The following is a 23081-nucleotide window of genomic DNA, read 5'->3' as shown; positions in this document are numbered from 1 at the left end:
ATGACATCCTGGTAATGGCTTAGGCGAGCCAAAAAAGGCTGTGTCTGTGTGTCACTATGCTGTGCCCATCCTCTTTTCTACAGATGCTTAGGTTAGAGAGACTGGGGACAGAGCTCCTGGGCAGTGGTGTCCTCTGTACGGTGACTCTCCCTCCCAGCACTGCATTGTACGTGGTGGACACTGACAGGGAGCACACCGAGCTTGCTTTGGAGTTTGGTCCACCACACTCTTCCCGCCTCGGTTCTGTCCTGCGGGGATCCAGGCCCTTCAGGCCAATAGTCAGTCTCAGTATCCTTCGTCAACTGTCCCTGCCAATGGGAGGTCTATTGGGAGATGGGGACTCACGAAGAGGGGAGCCACCCCACCGTCTCTGCCTCTTCCCACCAACTCATGAGCCACTTGTGGTCCCAGCTGGCCATGGCAGTTCAGGATCGGGGCCACCCTAGTGTCTCTTACACCACCCCCAGTTCCAGGGGTGCAGCCAGCCAGCAGTGGTTATAATGTCTTCGCATGCCCATCTCTGAGTTCTACTTCCTCTTTAGCTGCTAAGCAGTTGTAGTAATAAGAGCAGCGGGGCTGCGTCCCCAGCACCCAGGCCGCCTGCTTGGCTAGCTTATGCCCGAAATAACAACACACAACCTGTATTCATTTAAACACTGCTTGGCCCATTCTCTTCTAGGCTAATTCTCACATATTAATTTAGCCCATTTCTAATCATCTGTGTGTAGCACCCCAAGGTGCGCTTACCGGGAAGATTCTAGCCTACGTCCATCCTGGGTCGGAGCTTCATCGCGTGTGTCTCCAATTCCCCAAATTACATTTTTTAATTTTTCAATACTTGTGTTTGTCTTTGTTTGCCTGAATTGACCCCGGATGACTAAAACTCTCTAATCAGGGATACTTGATAGTGTTCCTGTACCTAACCCATCTGAGACAGGCTCTCCGGGAGAATAGCATCATGACATCTGACCCTGCAGAGAAGCAATCCCAGAAATGTCAGGTCTGTCTGCCTGGCTGAGTCCTGGTTTCTCTGGCCAGCCTCTGCTTCCCTGAAGACACTCTCAGCCCCTGACTCCATAGCTTTAAAAGAAAGCAGACACCTTAGCCAGGCTTCCTTCCAGGAGTTAGGAAGCCGGACTCCAAGCCTGGGGCTGGGGGCTTCTCTGTGTTGATAGTATACAGAAGGATTAGGGAAATGACAGGGGAGAAGAATCCCATTTCTCTAGTGCCAGGTCCACAGGGTGACTCCTTCATCCCTGCATGGATATAATCATGACTCCGCACTGCTTTTTTTCTGGCTCCTTCTTGTTCCTGAATGTCTAGAGCTGTGCCCTTCTCAGCAAGCACCCCCTCTAAGATACAGATGTTGTCATGGGAATGGAGGCCATTTTTCTCCTGGAAATAAATACTAGAAGATCCAGGGCTAGGCTGGGGTGAGGACGGGTGAGTTGCGTGCTCTCCAGAGGACAGAACAAGCTCCCTCGCCAAATGGCACTTTAATGCCCTTGCAGTTCCCATGCCTAAAGAAGAAGGTAATCACACTCCGCTGCTGGGGCTCACCTGGCCCTCCATTGCTCACTTGGGATGCTCCATTCCCGCTGGAGCATGTGATTGGGAAACAAAGGTAAGTGGGAACAATCTTTTCCTCCATCACCCACCCCAGCAGGATTAATGCCTCGGCCATAAAGCGTTTACAAACTCTAAAGGGAGACAATAACTTTCCTTCTCACGGCCCCATCACGAGGAGGGAGTGCATGTTTCCAATAAGCTGAAAATGTAGCTCAAATGGTAGGTTTTATTTCACTTTAATCCGCCTGTGAGTTCACGTTAAAGGTAAGAGGAATCAGAGTCCTGCAATGTGAACCAAGTTCACTGAAATCAATGGCTTAACCCCCTCCCCAGATCTTGGCCAGATGGAGGGGCTGAGGCAGCAGATAGTGACTGCGACCCAGAGGCCGATGGAGTAGGAGGCAGGTGTCCCAGCTCGCGATGGTTTCTGGGCAGCAGAGGTAGTGAGGAACCGTCCACACTCAGTGAAGCTTGCTTGTTTCCGACACCTCGTGGCTGATGGCAGCCTGGTGGTGCAGTGGTCATTATAGAAATAATTCTCTGTCCAGGTCCTCAGCTCTACCAGTCAACCAGTCACTGGGAGGCCTGAAACCAGACCCCTCAACTAAAGCTTCCTTTACACATTAATGGAGCAACTGTTCCCTAGATGTCCTACTGCTGTTCCCTCGGTGCCCTGCTGGTTCTCCCTCGGTGACCCTCTGGTGCTCCCTTGGTGTCCCTCTGGCAGAACTGACTGCTGCTCCTTTGCCTACCAACAAGTATTCTTTCAGGTTAAGAACTGTCCTGTCCAGGCCTCTGGCAGGGTGGCCTCATGGTTCCCCATGGCTTCAAGCAGAACTGGTGTATGTAGATGGCAGGCTGGCACAGCAAGGTGGGTATTGCTGGTGTGTGCCTGGGACGGGAAGCAGAGAGAGATTTGGTAGGTGACTGGCCTGGACTCAGTCTAGCCAGAGACCCCTGACTGGCATTGCTCAGAGCCGTTCTCGGGGTCTCCTGGAGGAGCCTGCCCTCTTGCACCTCTATCGGAGACTAGAAGCGCTGGCAAGAGGACATCGTCTCTCCTTCACCATGACATCACCAGTGCTGGTGACAGGGCATCGTCTCTCCTTCACCATGACATCACCAGTGCTGGTGACAGGGCATCGTCTCTCCTTCACCATGACATCACCAGTGCTGGTGACAGGGCATTGTCTCTCCTTCACCATGACATCACCAGTGCTGGTGACAGGGCATCGTCTCTCCTTCACCATGACATCACCAGTGCTGGTGACAGGGCATCGTCTCTCCTTCACCATGACATCACCAGTGCTGGCGAGAGGACATCGTCTCTCCTTCACCATGACATCACCAGTGCTGGTGACAGGGCATCGTCTCTCCTTCACCATGACATCACCAGTGCTGGTGACAGGGCATCGTCTCTCCTTCACCATGACATCACCAGTGCTGGTGACAGGGCATCGTCTCTCCTTCACCATGACATCACCAGTGCTGGCGAGAGGACATCGTCTCTCCTTCACCATGACATCACCAGTGCTGGTGACAGGGCATCGTCTCTCCTTCACCATGACATCACCAGTGCTGGTGACAGGGCATCGTCTCTCCTTCACCATGACATCACCAGTGCTGGTGACAGGGCATCGTCTCTCCTTCACCATGACAGTCACTAATACTGGGGAGAGGGCACTATCTCCTTCACCATGACAGCCACCAGTCACCATGCAAAATCACAAAGCCCAGATTCCAGTTGAGTTGGGGTCCAGAGGCTTGAGGAGGAAGACAAAGGAAACACTGCTGTGTTCTGTTTGAGGCAAGGAAGGGACCAACAGCTCTGTCTCATCCTCCCAGGCTCTCTGGTCTTCTTGACCTTGCCGGCTGCTTAGCTTTTTCCACTGTGGGCCTCTGAGTGCTGGTGTCTGTGGGTTTACTTCGGACCTTTATCACTGTTGGCCTCACATCCTCTGTCCAGCTCCATCCCAGCCACTGGGAGAGCAGCATCCCACAGTCCTGAGCAGACAGCGTCGGCTTGGGAAGGTGTGCATTATCAGTACCCGTGAGGATTAAATAGCTTCAACAGGCAGAGCAGGGAATGACCTTGGAATTTCCAGACGTCTTCTCTGGGATTGCAGTGGTCTGCGGTCCATCTGATCATAAGAGATTCTCCACATATGGCAGGTGCGTTTGCAACATATGTGTACACGCAACTGAGCCCACAGGATCACATATGCTTAGCTTGTTCCATTGCACTGGCCATCACTAACCGACCCTCCTGAACACTTACTGTGTGCCACAGACCACTGTACAGCCAGTGCCTCATTTTCCTTCTACAGTGACTCTATTGTAGGAGTCATAGGTCCAAAGATCATGGGATGGTAAGTGAGCAGCATGAATTGCCCAGAGAGCTCGAAACGACCTGTGTTTTGTGCATATAGGTGTTTGCATGTCTGCATGTTCGTATGCTTCCATGTGCTTACCCCCGTGGCCACACAGGTTGCCCTGCTGGAAGTCGGGGAGGCTTAGAACATTCTTAAGAGATGGTTAGAAAGGAGCCTGTGTAGGCAAGAGAAGTGGCGGTGATGTCAAATCCACAAACCAGGGTCTTAAAGTCAACCCTGAAATCTCAAGTGATGGAGGGGGATGAGGGCATGAATCTGATGGCTTGAGTTTGTGTTTTGCCAGAGGAGGGAGGTCTAGCAGAGTTTGCTGTCTTGAATACTTAGCACAAGCCAGGTGTACACTTGTGACTGACGCCTTGGGAGACAGATGTGAGATAGCGAGCGCAAGGCTACTCTGAGACTCACAGTGAGACTTTGTCTACAAAAATACTAAAACTCAAGGAAAAAAAAGAATAAGAAGAGAACGAGGAAGAGGAAGGAACGTTTCCGAGGAGACTTTGTGAAAGGAGCCAGATGTTTCCTGGCGTTTCCCCTTCCTGTGTCTGGCCTGTCATCCTCTAACCACTTTTCCGCGTGAGGACCTCACAGACACTTCGCCCACAACACACCAACCACACAGTTCCCAAAGGAGGAAATGTGCTACGCTATCTCATGGACGGTTAGCAGGGATGGGCTCATGCCTTCCTGGATGGAGAGAGGTGCTCAGGCACTGTAGCCTGTTCTGAAAGTTCTTCAGAGGTACAAGGGGCTGCACCCAGAGACCCAGGTGCCTTTAGCCTTGGGTAGCTTCTCAAGCTTTGTCTGTGGACAGCTGCTCTGTAATACACAGACTGGGCAGTGCTAGAATCTTCCAGGGATCTGTGCCTCCTTTAGAATTAGAGGCACATCAAAGCAATCCTGAGCAGAGGACCTCATCAGCTGAAACTACCGGCAGGGCCTCCTCCCCACTGCCAATAGTGTCTCTCCTTCTACGAACCTAGATCTTCTGATACGAAAGTAGCTTAAAGCCCCTTCCTCTCTCCAGGAGCCGCACTGAAACAAAAAACGGTAGAGTCGGAGAACGCTGGAAGCCCTTGAGCTCTGGAGCCACATCACCGGGGTTCAAGTTCTCCAAGTTCCATGTTTGTGATGAGCCTCAGGATTTGTATATTTTGGCTTCCCTGTCTGTGGTCTCAGGATGGCTGACCTTTCTTGAGTGCATTCTGTGTGGCAGATATGGCACTAAGCATTTTCCATGTCCCGCCTCCTAAGAGCCTCTCAACTGTCCTGGCAGGTAGGTATGCTTGTCTTCCTGGCTTTCCAGAGGGGGAAATGGAGAGCAAGACAGGCTAAGTCACTTGCCCAAGGTCACTTGGGTCACAAATGACAAGGCCCTGGCTAGATAGTTAACCTTCTGGGTCTTACCTTCCTTCTCTGCGAACTGCACTCGAGATTATCCTTGTCTATCTGGGGAACTATGAGGACTGAAAGGTAGTGACAGCTGGCTGCAGATTTCAAGGACTTAGACACTGTGACTAGCAGAGGTGTGGACATACAGTAAGTATCAAGTTCAAATCCACTTAATGATAGGGTAGATCTCAAACCCAATCAGAGGAGAGAGAAGATCCAATCCCAACTGCTGAGATAAAATAATTAAGTCATTTGTTCCCATTGCTTATCTCTCCCGAGGAAGAGCAAGCTGCTGGAAGGCGTATTTCTAGGGCAAAGTGTGGGCTTATGGTGGTTACCCGAGTCTGAGGGACTCTCCTGCTCTCAAGAGTCAACGTGTTTCTAAGTGACAAGCAGCTGCTAGCCCTCTGCTCCCTTCTCACTAAGAAAATTCTCCAACCCTTGCCTGCTCCTGAACCACCCCATCCCCACCCCACAGGGAAGATAAGCCCAGCAGGCATCTGGTTTACTCTGAGTGGGATAACTTGGTTGACTTCAGACACAGCTTTGCCTTCCAACCATGGAATTAGTTCTGAAAGAGCCTACTTCTCTGGGAAACCGTCTTCCCCTGAGGATCTTTGCCCTCTGGTGAGCAAAGGCCTTGGTCCAAAAGTGACAGAGAATGGGAGAAGAGAAGGAAGAAGAAGAAGAAGAAGAAGAAGAAGAAGAAGAAGAAGAAGAAGAAGAGGAGGAGGAGGAGGAGGAGGAGGAGGAGGAGGAGGAGGAGGAGGAGGAGGAGGAGGAGGAGGAGGAGGAGGAGGAGGAGGAGGAGGAGGGGAGAAGAAGAGAAGAGAAGGAGAAGAAGGAGAAGGAGGAGAGGGAGGAGGAGGAGGAAGGATGGGGAGGGGGAGAAGGGGAAGAAATAGTCAAGCAGTCCTGGCTCCTAGCTCCCCTCCTGGAAGCTCTGAACACTGCTTACAACCTTCCCAGAAACTCCTACCTACCTTCCCAATTTCCTCTCACACCTCTTCCAGGTCCCCACCCCCCAACAGCTCCACACAACAACATGGCGTACATGTGGCCCATCTGGGGCTCAGGGAATCCTACTGAGTATGCCAGCTTAATGAAATACTTTCAGTTTATTAAATACAGGCTTTCCTAAGCCCCGAGTGCCTGTGGGTATTTGAAAGCTGAAGGCAACTCCGAGCTGCCCCAAATGTCATCTCTCTACGTGTCCTTGCATTCCTGTTGCGACCCTATGCTTCTGTTCTTCAGCAGCAAGTAAAATGAGCAACATAAAGTAACTGCAGACAGACAGGGGAGGAAATGGTGTGTGTATGGGTGGGGGTGTTGGGAGAGACTCCCAGAACCCCTCAGGGCCTCTTAAAGTATATGAAGTTCCCATTACCCAGAGCCATGAAGGGCACTTCTCCACCCATGGGCTGCTCAAAGTTTACAGAATCAGTTCGCTATGAAGGGGCGACCAGCAGGCCTTGCATGTCAGCTTCGTGTGTCAATCTCGTGTGCCGTAGCTCAAATATTTCAAACCCCGTTTTAGCAAGGCTTGCTCTCAGCCAGCAGGGCTGGCAGGGTGCTGTGTCTGGGGGCTCCCTCTGCAGTTTTATTTCTGTTGTTCCTCTGGGGCTTGGCTGGAAACTGCTGTCTGAGTCCAGGAGGAGCCATGGGGAGACCCCAAGAGACCATGAGTTGCCTCCCTCCGAACAGGAGGAGTCTCTTCCTTTACGTTTTCCCATTCGTCAGTCTCCTGGGCCTGAGGTCTGTAAATCAGGGGTGAGGAGCTGAACCGGAAGTAGCAGACAAAGGCATCAAGGGAGTCACCCCCCTCTCTGCGGACTACCATCTGGATGCCGGAGAAGGAGATTCTGTTGACAGTACTGAGGGGCACCTGCTCCAGGTACCTCAGTGGCAGCCCGTTGACCCACACACAGCTCTTCCGGGACAGTACCTTGAGGCAGAAGGCCAGCAGAGTGCTGCCTTTCTCCAGGTAGGGCTCCAAGGACAGATGGTGTCGAGACAGCTGGGGCAGCTGCAGTTGGATGTGGGTGTCCTTCCCTCGTCCCACCAGCAGCTGACTGGTATCGTGCTGCAGCTGTAGTGGGACTTTGGCAAAGGCAACCTGGCCCGGCGTGGAGTGGTACAGGCTTACTTGCAGGACGGTGAGGGTCCTCTCCATGGATGAGATCCTGGACAAAGACACACACACCTTTGTGTCACCTTGGGGGTCCTGGGGCCACGTCTTGCCGATGAGGACCATGGCTAAATGGATACAGTTATTCTGCCCAAGCAAGGATGGAGTGGAGGTTGACATTAGTGTTGGAACTCCGTTTCTTCACAGCAGGACAGGACACATTGCCCGTCCTCCCTGGTTTTACTATTTTGTAATAAAGGCATGCCCATCCTTCTAGGCATGGGATAAACCTTACCAGCTTACAGTTTGGAGTCTGAGAGTCTGCAGGTCACCAGAAACAGTTTGTCTCTGCGTTAGAGGAACAGGAAAGCAGACGCGCGAGCGAGGCTTCCTTGTATCTGGCAGGCACGAACAAACAAAGCCTCGCAGAGCCCTTCTTTGAGCCAGGTGTCAGCCTGGGTGCTGTGGTGAAGCAGAAGGAGACAGGCCTTTACTCTTGGGGGCACCCCTCTTGAGGGGAAGATATAGTGCTTCCAGATATGGAGGTACAGAGCAACAGAAAGGGGTCCTGAACATAGCAAGCACCTTCTTGGTGCTTCCAACGGGCCAGGCACCATGTCTCCTGAACATCCAGGCAGAAGGCAGATCCTGGTGGAGACTGGGCAGAGGGAAGCTGGCTCACCAGAGACCCCTCAGGGTCTCCGGGAAATGCACATAAGGTCCCAAAACTCCACCTCCAGGAACTCGTCCTTCAGTGTCTGATGGGCACACGTGGGAAGGACCATCCTATGTTCGGCTTTGTTTCTGCCTGGTTTTGAAGGACAGACTCTGTCACATCTACACACCTCACATAACCCCAGATTCGCCACTAATTTCAGCAGGAACCAAGGGCTGAGTGGGGCTCAATAGCAATTATATACCTTCTCTAGTGCCTGGCTTTGGACTGCAGTATTTTTTTTTCTGCTAAGAATGTTTGTACCATCCTAGATTGTGTGTGAAAACATTGCTCATCTCTCAAGAACCAGTGCAAATACTTTCTTCTCTAGAGAAGGTGACCTTGTCTGTGTCCTCTAACATCAGCCACAAGGGCACTCAGCCAACCCCTACTCCCTCACACACATCTGTATTGCTACCCCCAGAGTTCTGCAGGCTCTTGTCTTCCTCAGTCTTCTCTCTTGTCTCCCTAATGTCTCCCAGTGACAGAGTGTGACCCGCCATATTGTTCAGAGAGCACTTGGCCACAACAAATGTCTGGGGGTACATCTGCCAGGAACAAGGTAAGGCAACATCACATATATTGGATGATATTCAACCAACTATAGATGGCAGTTTGGTTCTTACAGTCTGTGGGATAGGGAGCCTTGCTAGATTACCACCCTTTGCCCTGGTGCTTTTTGGATGTCATATGTCAGTGGGAATCTAACTGACAACGGGGCCGAGTCCTCTGAGGACATTCACTCCCTAGCAGGCAGACACACACCTCTGGCCACTGCCTTCTGAACCCCAAGAACACTTCTTCCTGAGGCAGGGCCCAGGATTGAGGACTGGGTACCAGAGCTCTCAAGCCTGAGAGCAGAGCAGAGCATAGCATAGCATAGCATAGCATAGCATAGCATAGCATAGCATAGCGTTCATCCTTTAGAAACCAGCACCGTGACCCATGGATACTGTAAATAAGCATGACCCTGTGAGATCTCTCTGTGCTGCTGAGCAGTCAGAGCTGGTGGGAGCCTGCTCTCTGCCCAGCAGCACATCTGCAGAGGCTGACCTGTTTGTCTTGGATCCCAGTGGATCTGGGAGAACAGAAACTCAGACCTCTTACTGCCCACCATGACTGACAAACAGAAACGCTGGTTCTGGCCGTGAGTCCTCCCCTTAGTCCCACAAGGCCTCCCTGGTGGTCCCAGTTCCTCTGACCTCCACCTACCTTACTGCTGGGGTATGTCTCTGCAGCTGTGTGCTCTCTCTGCAGGGAGGGGACTGGGCTGTGGCAAGGCCTGGGCGGGCTCTTCTGTAGTTCAGGAATGCATTGTCAGAGCGTCCGTCCTACGGCTCTTCCGTTTTCCCTCTAGGAAAGAAATGAAAGTGCCATTTTCCATGGTAGAAGGGGAACCCACTGCCAGAGTTGCGAAACTGGTACCCTCTAGGAGAGTCCTCTTGACAGTGGGGTGTCCTGGGCCTCGGAGCTCCCAGGCTCTACTATTCCCTCCTCTTGATATTGGGGTGTCCTGGGCCTCGGAGCTCCCAGCCTTTACTATTCCCTCCTCTTGATATTGGGGTGTCCTGGGCCTCAGAGCTCCCAGGCTCTACTACTCCAGCCCCAGAGACCACAGAGTATTGACGACCTTCCTCTCCCATCTGACGGCAGAGGGCTGCTGGGCAGAGAGCTCCCAGATTACACGGTTCCTTTCTGCTGTCAGGAGTTGGTTAAGGAAGTCTTAAGAAATGGCAGCTCTCCAGGGTATCTCAGGAGAGACCCAGAGGACAGAGAGTATGACCACTCATAGGAATAGGCCCCTTTCGGCACACAGAGAAGGCCTTCTGATAATTTTGTCCCGTTTCTCCCCTTAAAATCAGACAGAAGATGCTGTAGTTGTTCATAAACTTACTTGGCATGAGACCCATCTTGTGCAAGACCGCCTGAGCCCACTTTCCTGTCTTCTTTGTTTTCTGATCCCCTGGTCCTTTCTCTCAGGACCGTCCCTGAAGAATGACCTGCTGGTTCAGGTCAATGAAACAATAAGGATGACATTCTAAAATGGGCTTCATTATATATTTTATATATGTTTAAAATATCTACATATTTATGTATGTATTATTAAAGTCCGGGTAGGTGGGAGGGTTTACATATAGTTAGTGTTTCAAATTCCTCTCAATTGTCCAGGATGCAGGGACATGAACTGAAGGTAGACTTAATAATCTAAAGGTGCCCTGGGGGGTGGTGGCGCACGCCTTTAATCCCAGCACTCAGGAGGCAGAGGCAGTCGGAACTCTGTGAGTTTGAGACCAGCCTGGTCTACAAGAGCTAGTTCCAGGACAGGCTCCAAAGCTACAGAGAAACCCTGTCTTGAGAAACCAAATAATAATAATAATAACAATAACAACAATAATAATCTAAAGGCGCATGATCTGATTTTTCTATGTAATCAGGAGATTGTCTCCAAGACAAGCTAATAGCTGGAGAATGGAATAAAAAATTACAGTGAGGGCTTCATGTGCTTAAAAAGGGCAGTAGAAAAAGCGGACATCTAAGGAGGTGGGACAAGGACAGTTCAGTCCTGGCTTGCAGTTAGGCTGGGTAGAACGGGAGAGGGGCTGGCATGCAATACTTTCCTGAGCAGAGACTCACTCATTCCAGAGGCTTCTGCTGCTTTCTTATAAGAAGGCATGGTTTGAACCCTCTGATACAGTGTCTTAGAGGCTGTGCTTGCTCAAGGGAGCTCTGGGGCGCCATGGCTACCCCTGGGCCATTCCTTTCCTTTCCACCCCAGAGCTGGTGCTGAAACAACCAACTCCAAGGCTCAGAGGCGACTTGCCAGGGTCACATAGTGAATCTGCAGCACAGGAGAACTCATCCCTGGGCTCCATGGCCTGGCTGTAGTGCAATACCTTGCTTGCTGGGCCACGGAATTCTCTAGGCCATGTTTTGGGGACAGTCTTTGGGGTCTGGAAAAAGTATGGCTCTGCCATTGGTGATTCAGGACAGGTGGGAAGGAGCCAGACTGCCTCTGGGAGCCACTGATGGCAGGAAGCAGGGTGTTTCGACTGGTGTTATCATGGATGTGGCTTTAGTGCCTTCGACAGCCCTTTCTTCAGTTTCCCCCTACTCCCCATGCCCTAGGCCTCCTGGCTTTGAAAAAGAAGGAGTAGAACACCCATGCACTGTGAAAATTCTTTTTTTTTTCTTTTTTTTTTTTTCACTGTGAAAATTCTATCCTGGCAATTCTTGGTGACCGGCTGGCTGTCTCTTCAGGGAACTTAGGGGGGCAACAGTAACCCAAGGAGTGGCCTGGAGGATGTGACAGACATGCTAATTGCCTGGGGAGGGTGAGAAGCCATACATAGGTTGGGAAGCTAGACTGGACCTCAGCCATATTACCAGGGCTGGGTCCCATTCTGTGAAAACAGTACAATCTCTGACGGGTGGATGGATGACCAGAAGTCCAGTAGCCACAAGAAGGAGCCTCATGGACTGCATACACACAGACGGATGTGTCTACTGCACCTCGGAGCTCGCATGCTGCAGTCTTTGCCTACATAGGTCTCTCAAGCTTGAAGACAACCCAAGCCCTTCTTTCTGCATGAAAGAACCTCCTCAGTGTTCCCCGCGTCTGCTGGCCTTCTAGTTTACATGATACCTCAATGACACTCAGATGTTACGCCTCTCTATCTGCAGATTAGGGCATGGCATGGGCCTTTGCCCACTCCCGAGTCTCTCCTCTGGGGAGGGGACCCTCCCTGCAACAGTCACGCCTCCACAAGGGTGTGGGTATGAGACAGTTTTCAGTCCCTGCAGGGTAGAAGTTGCGGCCTAGAACACTTCCCATTACGAAAGGGAAGTGAAACTCTGGTGAGAGGAAGTTCTGTCCCAGGTTCTGGACGTAATAGGAACTCTCTGGATTTCTGGGGTTGGTGTGTAGAGACTACACTGCGTGCCAGCTTTTGATGTAAAAGGTTGGAGGCAAAGTGACTGGGAAAATAAAGCCAGGAAATGGAGGCACAGCCTCCCGGCCTCACTAGGAAGGTTTCCTCTGACTGGCTTTGTGTTACCCACACCACCACTGACTGACTGTTGGCATCCAGCATAGGACTCTGGGGTGTTGTTTCAGGGAAAAGTGCCCCCATCACGAGCCAGCTAGAAAGCCCAGAAACAAAACAACCACTTCCCCAGATCTTCCCCCTCAGGCTCTCATGCCCAGGCACGCTTGTGTCTGAGGCTTGCTCATTCAAGCAACAGTTGCATGACCTCGAGTCAGGCATCCTGTCTGGACCTCAGTTTTCTGCTCTGTAACTGGCTGCAGTTGGGAGGGCTAAAAGCGTGAAAAGTGCCAGGCATGGCAAGATCTGCTAACTCAGCCTCAGCAGAAGCCTTAGCTGAAGACCCAGAATGTACCCCAGAAGAGGGGCTCTCAGGAGAGACCGACACACTTAAAGCTTACATTCCCAAAAAGCTCCAGTTGGGATCAAAACAGGAGAGTTTAGGAGTGAAATACCCACCGTGTGGGAGCGTCACCCGAGTTCCATTGTAATCAAAATGAGCTAAATACAGCATGCCAGAAAGTCTCTGACTCTTTGCTGCAGAATGGGTCCCTGCTACCCATCTCACAGATGCGGAAGCTGAGGCTGAAGCAGTCAGGTGGCTCGCTCAAGGTCATATGCCTGGACAGCAGCAGACCACACTAGAGCTTGGTCTGTGAGGCTCCTGGACCACATCAAGCTGCTACTTGCATCCAGGTGTTCTCTAGAATTTAGCTGCCTGGCCAGCTAGCCGCTCAGCTAAGGATGCCTGCTTCCGGCTCCCCAACTGACTTGGATGCCTTTGACGTGTCTTGCCTTGAGGATCTGCGGCCGCACCCTTGACCAGTGACCTGCTTTTCAAAGCTGAAGAGGGAGAAGAGACAAAAATCCTAGGAGAACCACCCCTCTGATGGCAAATGCCCTAATCTGGCTTTGGTTGCTTCGATGAGACCCCTACAAAACCAGGTTGGGGAAGGGTTTGTTTCAGCTTACTTTTCCAAGTGTCAGTCCATCACCCAGGGAAGTCAGGGCGGGAACTCAAGGCAGGAATTGAAGCATGGGCAATGAGGAATGCCACTGCCGGGCTTGCTCTCCACGGCTTACTCAGCTACAACCTAGGACCACCTGCCCAGAGATGGCACTGTAGGGTTGGGCTGGGCAAGCCCTCCCACACCAATTATTAGCCAAGAAAATGCTCCCACATATTCTGTAATATGTGTACACTGTTGTGATTGGTGTAATAAAAAGCTGAGTGGCCAATAGCGGGGCAGGAGGTGTAGGTGGGACTTCCGGACAGAGAGAGAACTCTGAGAAGAAGAAAGGCAGAGTCACCAGAGAGACACAGAGAGACACAGAGACACAGGCAGTATTGGGGTGAGGTAACGAGCTACGTGACAGAATGTAGATTTTAAAAATACGAGTTAATTTAAGTTTTAAGAAGTAGTTAGGAAAGAGCCTAAGCTAAGGCCAAGAGTTCATAATTAATAATAAGCTCATGTTGTTATCTATGAGCTGGCGATCCGAAAAGAAAGTTAAATTACACCCTACAGGCCTACCTACAGGCCAATCTTATCAGAGGCAATTCTTCATTTGAGGGCCCTTCTTTCCAGCTGACTCTAGTTCAGTGTTGAGTTGACAATCAACACAGTAAGAGAGCATGGTTTCTTTGACCCCACTCAGACTGCAGAGAGTACAGAGATAAGACAGGCTACATGGGGCAGTGGGCAGAGACGCAGGAGGGAGGACACAGGGAACAGTTGTCTTGTGAGATGGGGTGAGATGACCTGCCCATTGAGGGGAACCTGGGAGAAGATATAACCAAGCTTGGCCCTGACTCCCCTCCCCGGGGGAGCTGAGTGTGGCTCTCTATGGTTGAGACAACACTTCCTGCCCCTGCCAACTCTCAGGAAGGGTGAGTGTTTGTGACTCACTGTGACTGTGACCCCAAGACGGGGGAGCCTTCTGCTTCTGTCATCAAATACATGAAAGAAACAAAACAAAACAAAACAGGAAGGCCTGTTTTGGTAGTTTCGTTACATTTCAACCTGTGGTAACCTGCCTCCATTGCTTTAGGTCTGGGGCAAGGCGGAATGGCCAGGACCATGATGGAAGGGTGTGGTAGAAGAAAGGGAGGTGGGGGAGGGAGAGGGAGATCTAAGGGTAAGATATCTCTTCAGAGGCATGCCCACTTCCTACTGCTTCCTCCAACTGGGCCCCACTGCCTGATAACCCAGTTGGATATGAACTCATCCATAGATTAACCCATTGATGAGGTCACACCCTTGTTGGTCAATCACCTGTCACTGCTGTAGTCATCTAGGGATTGATCAAGATGATGAGCTGTGGGAGACTCGTCATATTCAAACAAGCAGCCACCAGGAAGATCTCCTGGAGATGTGCCTGTGTCTGTGTGATTATGAGGAGTTGGTGCCTTGCTGGACGTGGGGTGAGGCCTGGTGGGAAGATGGTTGTGGGGGTGGGTTCCTGTTCTGTAGCCGACTCTGCCTTGCCCTGAACAGTAATCATGGAATATTTAAATTTCAAAACACTAAAACATATAATTCCTTCCTAAATATTATGTCTTGGTTCAATCCTCCCAGTAGAGACAAGGCCCACTATTTATTTATTTTTGTTACAAGTGAGAAACTGAGGCAGAGCTAAGGAGGCCTCTTGCTCTGGTTCGTCTACACATACTGTCTCTCAAACCCAGATCTGATCTCCAAATCTTTACCCCTAACTCCTGGACTCCGTGTCAACCCAAGGGGCAAGCTCTCATGGACTGGGTGGGGCTCACACAGGTTGGAACAGCTCTGCTGTCCCTTGGTCTACATCCTGCTGGGAAGTGGAGCATGACCAGGATGGCCCTTCCTGCTTCCAGATGCAAACACTGGGCCTCCTTGCAGAGACTGGCTGGTCTCCACCTGAGGAGTCAGAGCTGGTGGGAAGAGGAAGCTGCTGCTATTCTGGTCCATACTTCTTCCCCTATTCCAGAATTCATTACTAAAACAATTTCATTGCCCTTCCTATTTTTAATTTACAAAATTCTACTTAATGCTAAATTCAACAATGACTGGAACCATGACCTGGGGGAGGGACCAGATCATATAGAGCTGGTTCCCTTAAGGCCCCATTAATTCACATGTTTTGACTCCCTGTGTCCACAGGATGCACTGGTTGTCTCTTAGGCTGTCTGAGAGCAGGGACATGGAGGAGGAGGCTTCCCAATGCCCTGGATTCCATGCCATCTCCTCTTCCTTTAGCTACAGCATCCTGATGACCAAGGGACCATAGAGCAAAAAAGGAACCTACACAGGGGTATTGTGCGCTGAGCAATGTATAATGAATGGGAAAGTATTTGGCTCATGGTTCAGAAGATTTGAAGTCTAGTAGCCTGATGTTGAATCAGGTGAGCATGCCAGACCCAGGATGAGGGCCACACTTTATTATCCTTTTATCAAAAATTACTCCTGAGATACCTGTCCCGTGCTCTGGTAACCATTAGTCTATTCAGGATGACAGGCCCCTCATAATCTTATTTCTCTTTTTTACATATATACATGTGTAGGGTGTGCACACATATGTATTTGCACATCCATGTGTGTAGATACACATGTGTGTCTCCATGTACATTCTTTGGGGGTCAAAGGTTGATGTGAGATGCCTTCCTTAATTGTCTTCTACCTTGAATATTGAGTCAGGCCTGTCACTTGAACACAGAACTTGCCAAATCACCTAATCTAGCTAGTCACTTCCCTGGGCACCCTCCATCTCTGCTTCTGAGTACTGAAATTGCAGGTGGTCCACTCGCCCACCCAGTATCGACACAGATGCTAAGAACTCAAACTCAGGTCTTCAGTTCCTTACACCTGCACCACAAGTGCCTTCCTCACCAAGCCATCTGCTCAGCCTCTCGTCACCTCTCACAGGTCCCTAACACCATCATAGTGGTGGTTGCATTTCACACACGGCTGCCTGGGAAGCCAGGCTCCGCTCTGCCATCGCTGCATGGCCTTCCCTGTCAAGGTGTGAGTGAACAGCTCCTCACCCTGGATAGGGCACCCACGGCAGACCGAAGAACAGCTCCAGCTAAATCCAGGTTGGTTGGCCAATGGACTTATTAGATCTACTTACTTACAGGGGTAAGGATGATCCCCAAATTTCCCACCCACTATGGGTGATGACATCCCAAAATCTGTGCAGAAGCATTCCCCTCTGGCTAACCTTCCATTTCCTGTATACTCTTAGTGCCTCCAAAACCTTGCAGCTGAGTCCATTGGGTTAGACTGAGGGGGTTGGAGGTCTAGCAGAGGGAGAGGGACCACAATCTCAGACACAAGAAAAGGTTGACAGGCCCCATCCTGTGAGGATCTCTTGGGGGTAAGTACAGCTGCTCTGCTTTCAGGATGGTGAGGACCAAGCCTGCAGGACAGAGAGCCACAACCACCATGGACTTGGCCTGATGCACAATTAATAAAAACTCAGGGTCAGAAATCGGGGTTCGACCTGAAGATCTGAAAAGCAAAACAGCTAGCCACTGGCTCTTACCTCTACCTTAGTCTGAAACAGCAATCCTGTGTCCTGGAATCTCAGAATGAGACTGTCCGAGGGCTGTCTCCCTTCATCTTATTTTCCTCTCTAGGGCTGGGATTAAAGGCATACACATCCAATTTCTATGGCAACTAGGGTAGCTACTGGGATTAAGGGTGTGTGTCATTGTGGCTACTGGGATTAAAGGTATGTGTTACCATAATCTGGTCTGTAAGGCTAAGCAGTGGGACTGTTTTACTCTCAGATCTTCAGGCAGTCTTAATTTATTAAAATACACTTGAAATGTCACAACATTGGCCCCTCTGGGTCTTAGTTTTCTCAACTTTAGAATAGAAATAAATTGCTTCTGCACAGCCTTCCTTACCTCCATCCCCAACATCTTCGTTAGTTCTGTTGACCTAAAGGAGTAGGAAGGGGTCTCTCTCTCTCTCTTTTTTCGGTTAATAATTCCATATCAAAATGTTAGGGAGATGACTCAGTTGACAAAGTGCTTGTTGCAAAAGTCTGTGGTCCTTAGTTCAATCCCCAGCAGCCACATAAAATAAACTGGGCCTAGTGGCACATACTTATAATCCCAGCACTGGAGAGGTTGAGACAGTTGGATTCCTGGGGCTTGCTCGCAGCCTACTTGGTGAGATTCAGGCCAATGAGAGAACCTGTTTCAAAAAAAAAAAAATAACAAAAACCAAAAAAGAGAGCTGCACCTGGGAAGTGACAGCTGAGGTTGCGCGCGTGCGTGCACACACACACGTGCGCGCGCACACACACACACACACACATGCAATACACTTCTCTTAAAAGCATGCATCTCTGACCTCACAATGTGATACGTGATCACACATGAGCTTTCTGTTTTCAGACAAGATGAAAGCTCGGCATAAATATCATAATTTATGATAAACCATATTTATGTGGGAATAAAGAGTATCTAAAAATTGTGTAACTTCAAAGGCAAATTTTAAATGTGCCATAAAAAAATATTCTTTCTATGGAAATGTAGTTTAATGTTCCTTAAAGCGTTGTATTGATCTAAAAGCAGGAAGACGGAAGAGACAGCCTCTTGTAAATATCGTAATTATCCACACATGGTCATTTTAGGTCATTTTAACCATTTGTGGTTCTGTCCTACTTTTGTTTCGGTTGTGGGATAAGCCCCTACAAAAGCAGTTTGGGGGGGTGGGGTCTTTTTTGGCTCACAGTGTCAAGGTGCCATCCTTCATGAAAATGAAGCCAAGGCAGCAACTCAAAGCAACCAGTCACAGCACCTTTAGAGACCAGAAGAGAGAAAAATGCAAGCATGCATAAAACATTTTTTCCACGCCTATACAGTCCAGGACCCAAGCTCAGGGATGGTGCTGCACACAGTGGGCTGGATCTTCTCACAGCAATGAACATAAACTAGACAATCCCTCACTGAGACTAGCTCCACTGGTGATTCTACATTGTGTCAAGATGACAATTAAAACCAACCAGTTTACCAAGCATGTTTAAACTGGTGCCTTTACCGTCTCCAGAACGTTTTCCAAATGCATTAAACACAGCTTCCCATTTCCTTCTCCTCCAGCCGTTGGTCACACCTTCTTGCTTTCTATCTCCACAAGTTTGACTACTCTAGATGAACTTCAAAGAATCGGAATCATACAGATTCATCTTTCTGTGACTGGCTTATTTCACTTGGCATAGTGTCCTTAATGTGTATCCGTTCTGTAGCCTGTATCAGAATTTCATTCCTTTTATGGTTGAATAACATGCCCTTATATGCGGTTACCGATTTTGCTCATCCATTTTTTTTGTCTTTTACATGACGAGTTTAATGTTTGAAGAGTTTACTTCTTTGTCTTTTTTTTTTATTGAAAAAAAAAATTCCCCCTCCTCCCACTCCTCTCCCCCTCCCCCCACTCCTCTCCCCCCCTCTCTCCAGTATGAAGAGCAGTCAGGGTTCCCTGCCCTGTGGAAAGTCCAAAGTCCTCCCCACTCCATCCTGGTCTAGGAAGGTGAACATCCAAACTGGCTAGGCTCCCACAAAGCCAGAACATGAAGTAGGATCAAAACCCAGTGCCATTGTCCTTGGCTTCTCAGCAGCCCTCATTGTCCGCCATATTCAGAGAGTCCGGTTTTATCCCATGCTTTTTCAGTCACAGTCCAGCTGGGCCTGGTCAGCTCCCAATAGATCAGCCCCACTGTCTCTGTGGGTGGGTGCACCCCTTGTGGTCCTGACTTCTTTGCTCATGTTCTCCCTCCTTCTGCTCTTCATTGGGATATTGGGAGCTCAGTCCGGTGCTCCAGTGTGGGTCTCTGTCTCTATCTCCATCCATCGCCAGATGAAGGTTCTATGGTGATATGCAAGATATTCGTCAGTATGGCTATAGGATAGGGTCATTTCAGGTTCCCTATCCTCAGCTGCCCCAGGAACTAACTGGGGACATCGTCCTGGGCAACTGGGAACACTGACTGCTCTTCGGACTGGAGAGGGAGGGGGAGAAGAGTGAGGGGAGGGGGAAAAGAGTGGGAGGAGGGGGAGGGAAATGGGAGGCTGGGAGGAGGCGGAAAATTTTTTTTTATTCAATAAAAAGGAAAAAAAGAGGATCAGGAAGAATAGGAGGCTTTGGAAATAGAATGGAGAAAAGAATAAACGAAAAAAGAAATGAAAAATGAAAATCTGTATATATGAACATCTGGATCACACAACTGGAATGAGCATCTGGGTTGCACACCTGGATTTGCACATCTGGAACGAGCATCTGGATCACGCATCTGGAATGGACATCTGGCGTACATCTGGAATGGACATCTGGCGTACATCTGGAATGAACATCTGGAATGAACATCTGGATCGCACACCTGGAATGAACATCTGGATTGCACATCTGGAATGAACATCTGGAATGAACATCTGGATCGCACATCTGGATTGCACATCTGGAATGAACATCCGGCGTACATCTGGATAGCACATCTGGAATGCACATCTGGAATGCACATCTGGATCGCACATCTGGATCGCACATCTGGATCGCACATCTGGAATGCACATCTGGAATGCACATCTGGATCGCACATCTGGAATGAACATCTGGAATGGACATCTGGAATGGACATCTGGAATGCACATCTGGAATGGACATCTGGAATGGACATCTGGAATGAACATCTGGAATGGACATCTGGAATGAACATCTGGAATGAACATCTGGAATGAACATCTGGATCGCACATCTGGAATGAACATCTGGAATGAACATCTGGAATGAACATCTGGATCGCACATCTGGAATGAACATCTGGAATGAACATCTGGAATGAACATCTGGATCGCACATCTGGAATGAACATCTGGATCGCACATCTGGAATGGACATCTGGAATGAACATCTGGATTGCACATCTGGAATGAACATCTGGAATGAACATCTGGAATGAACATCTGGGAGCCCCTCTAGGTCCATGTCTCTTGCCAACCCTAAGATGGCTCCCTTAATTAAGATATGTGCTTCCCTGCTCTCCTATCCAACCTTCCTTTATCCCAATCATCCCGTTTCCTCAAGTTTCCCCCATCCTCCCCTTACCCCCTCCCACCCCACCCCCAAGATCCCAATTTTTTGCCCAGCAATCTTGTCTACTTCCCATAACCAGGAGGATAGCTATATGTTTTTCTTTGGGTTCACCTTCTTAGGTTTAGCTTCTTTAGGATATCAAATTATAGACTCACTGACCTTTATTTATGGCTAGAAACCAATTATGAGTGAGTACATCCCATGTTCATCTTTTTGGGTCTGGGTTACCTCACTCAGGATAGTGTTTTCTATTTCCATCCATTTGCATGCAAAATTCAAGAAGTCATTGTTTTTTACTGCTGACTAGTACTCTAATATGTATATATTTCATACTTTCTTCATCTATTCTTCCATTAAAGGGCATCTAGGTTGTTTCCAGGTTCTGGCTATTACAAACAATGCTGCTATAAACATAGTTGAGCATATACTGTTGTTGTATGATAGGGTATATTCCCAAGAGTGGTATTGCTGGATCCAGGGGTAGGTTGATCCCGAATTTCCTGAGAAACCAAAACACTGCTTTCTAGAGTGGTCGCACAAGTTTGCATTCCCACCAGCAATGGGTGAGTGTACCCCTTCCTCCACAACCTCTCCAGCAAAGGCTATCATTGGTGTTTTTGATTTTAGCCATTCTGACAGGTGTAAGATGATATCTCAAAGTTGTTTTGATTTGCATTTCCCTGATCGCTAAGGAGGTTGAGCATGACCTTAAGTGTCTTTTGGCCATTTGAACTTCTTCTGTTGAGAATTCTCTGTTCAGATAAGTGCCCCATTTTTTAATTGGGTTAATTAGCATTTTAAAGTCTAGTTTCTTGAGTTCTTTATATATTTTGGAGATCAGACCTTTGTCTGTTGCGGGGTTGGTGAAGATCTTCTCCCAGTCAGTGGGTTGCCTTTTTGTCTTTTTGCTCATCCATTTATCTGCGAGTGAATGCTTGGGTTGCTCCCATCTTGGATACTGTGGTTCCATGTTGATATGTACATGGTGGGGCAGGGAAATGCATATATGTCTGAGTCCTTGCCTTTAATGGCTTGGGTATGCATCTGTTAATGCTTGACAATGAAGTGTTATCCCCACTGGCTCATGGTTTGTTGTTTTTTTAACCCCCAGTCTCCAGATGATTAGAAGGAGGTAGGTCACTGGAGGCATCTTGACCTGGCTCTTTGCTGTTATACTCTCCGCCACATGTTTCCACTAGTATGATGCTCCACTGGAGCTCACAGGTCAAGCCATCATGGACTGATCCTTCAGAAACCACAGCCACCACATATCGTAAGCTCGGAGTTGTTCTCCCAGGTTGGTCGGTCACTGTAACACTGAAAGCGACACATGCACATTAAGAAGCAGAATTCATGGCTCACATGTTGTTCCTCAATTTCTTAAGAGTTATCACACTGTTCTCCACAGTCACGGAACTAATTCACATTCTCATCTCCAGACCACGTCATTAGACTGTGGTCCCTCTACATCCTCAGAGATAACTGGTACTTCCTATTTTTGATGGCTAAGGGGTGATTGTGTTTTTGATTTGCGTTTTTCTAGCAATGGGTGATGCTCTACATCTTTTCACGTGTGTTAGCCACTTTCGTAAACATCTCTGGAGAAACAACAACTCAAAGTCCTTTGCTATTTTTTGGTTTTTGCTTCTATCACGGTGGTTGGCTTGCAGGAGCTCTTAACACATCCTTTGGGTCCTGGCCCTTTGTCAGAGCTATGCTTTGCAAATGTGTTCTCTGTTCTGCAGCTTGCCTTCTCATTGTTATGATGTCCTTCGTAGATCAAATATGACTATATTGTTATGTCCTTCCCTTGTGTGCAATTACCAACTTTGTTCCTCCATTCTTCTTCATGAAAAATGAGTTTTAATTTCCTTGTGAGTGGTAAGTGTGTCTGTGTTCTGCTGGGCGTACATATATTTGTGTGGTTAGAAGTCAGAGATTGATCACTCTCCACTGTATTTTTTGAGACAGGGTCTCTTGTTGAACTGGTTAGCACAGATGTTCACCTTCATCACTCGATTGCATTTTTTTCCCCTGCTGTCTTGCTAGGGATCTTCCATCTTAAGGTGTACCAGGACCCACCAGCAAGAATGTGCTAATATATAAACCTGGGGTATGCAGAAGCACACACATTCAGTCCTTTTTTAAAAAAAAGATCTTTCTTTTACGAGTATGGGTGTTTGCCGGCATACATGTCTGTGGACCCCATGTATGCATCGCCAAGGGAAACCATAGAGGGCATCTGATCCTTGGAAACTGGAGTTAAATATGGTTGTCAGCGGCCATGTGGATGTTGGGACTTGAACCCAGATCCTCTGGAAGAGCAGCCAGTGCTCTTAATAGCTGAGCTGCCTCTTCAGCACCACATAGTTCACAGTGTCTGAGAACAAAACCAAGAGAGACTAGCCTCCCTCATACCGGCTGGCTGCAGGCATTCTGTCATGTGCAGCCATCCGGGGACTCAGTCACAGCCAAGCAGACCTGGCTCCGTTCTGGTGACTCCTCCTCAGCCCTCGATGTGGGGTCAGTGTCCTTAAGAGCAGCGGCTCTCATTTCCCAGCTGGGCTCTCATCCTTAATGTGCTGCTTTCTTTCACCTGTGTATGTCAGAAGACTAGCCCACGCGTGACAGCAAATGCCTCCCAGCCTTCAGGATGATACTCTTCACGTGTGCTTTACGAATGTGTAACTTCGCTCTGAACCCAGTGTTATGGCAAATATGTCTTTTCCACATGGCCACGAACATAATATAAAAAGTGTTTTC

The 23081-nt window shown here is 49.1% G+C and overlaps 1 protein-coding gene across 2 annotated transcripts; it reads right to left on the bottom strand.

Moving 5' to 3' along the window:
• Positions 1-1781: 1781 nt before the first annotated feature.
• Positions 1782-9822, bottom strand: Tifab (TIFA inhibitor). Of its 2 annotated transcripts, XM_075969481.1 has the most exons (3): positions 9407-9821; positions 7775-7941; positions 1782-7534 (listed from the first exon to the last, which is right to left on the bottom strand). In XM_075969481.1, the coding sequence occupies exon 3, from the start codon at positions 7522-7524 to the stop codon at positions 6952-6954; it is 573 nt and encodes a 190-aa protein (XP_075825596.1). In that variant the 5' UTR covers positions 7525-7534; positions 7775-7941; positions 9407-9821; the 3' UTR covers positions 1782-6951. The 2 variants fall into 2 exon arrangements, with proteins under 2 accessions (XP_075825596.1, XP_075825597.1); XM_075969482.1 differs by lacking the exon at positions 7775-7941 and having other exon boundaries at positions 9407-9822.
• Between the last annotated feature and the right edge of the window lie 13259 nt (positions 9823-23081).

The sequence above is a fragment of the Microtus pennsylvanicus genome, chromosome 4 (genome assembly GCF_037038515.1).
Source record: "Microtus pennsylvanicus isolate mMicPen1 chromosome 4, mMicPen1.hap1, whole genome shotgun sequence".
In the NCBI taxonomy this organism is placed as follows: domain Eukaryota; kingdom Metazoa; phylum Chordata; class Mammalia; order Rodentia; family Cricetidae; genus Microtus; species Microtus pennsylvanicus.
This window is presented reverse-complemented; position numbering and strand designations above follow the sequence as displayed.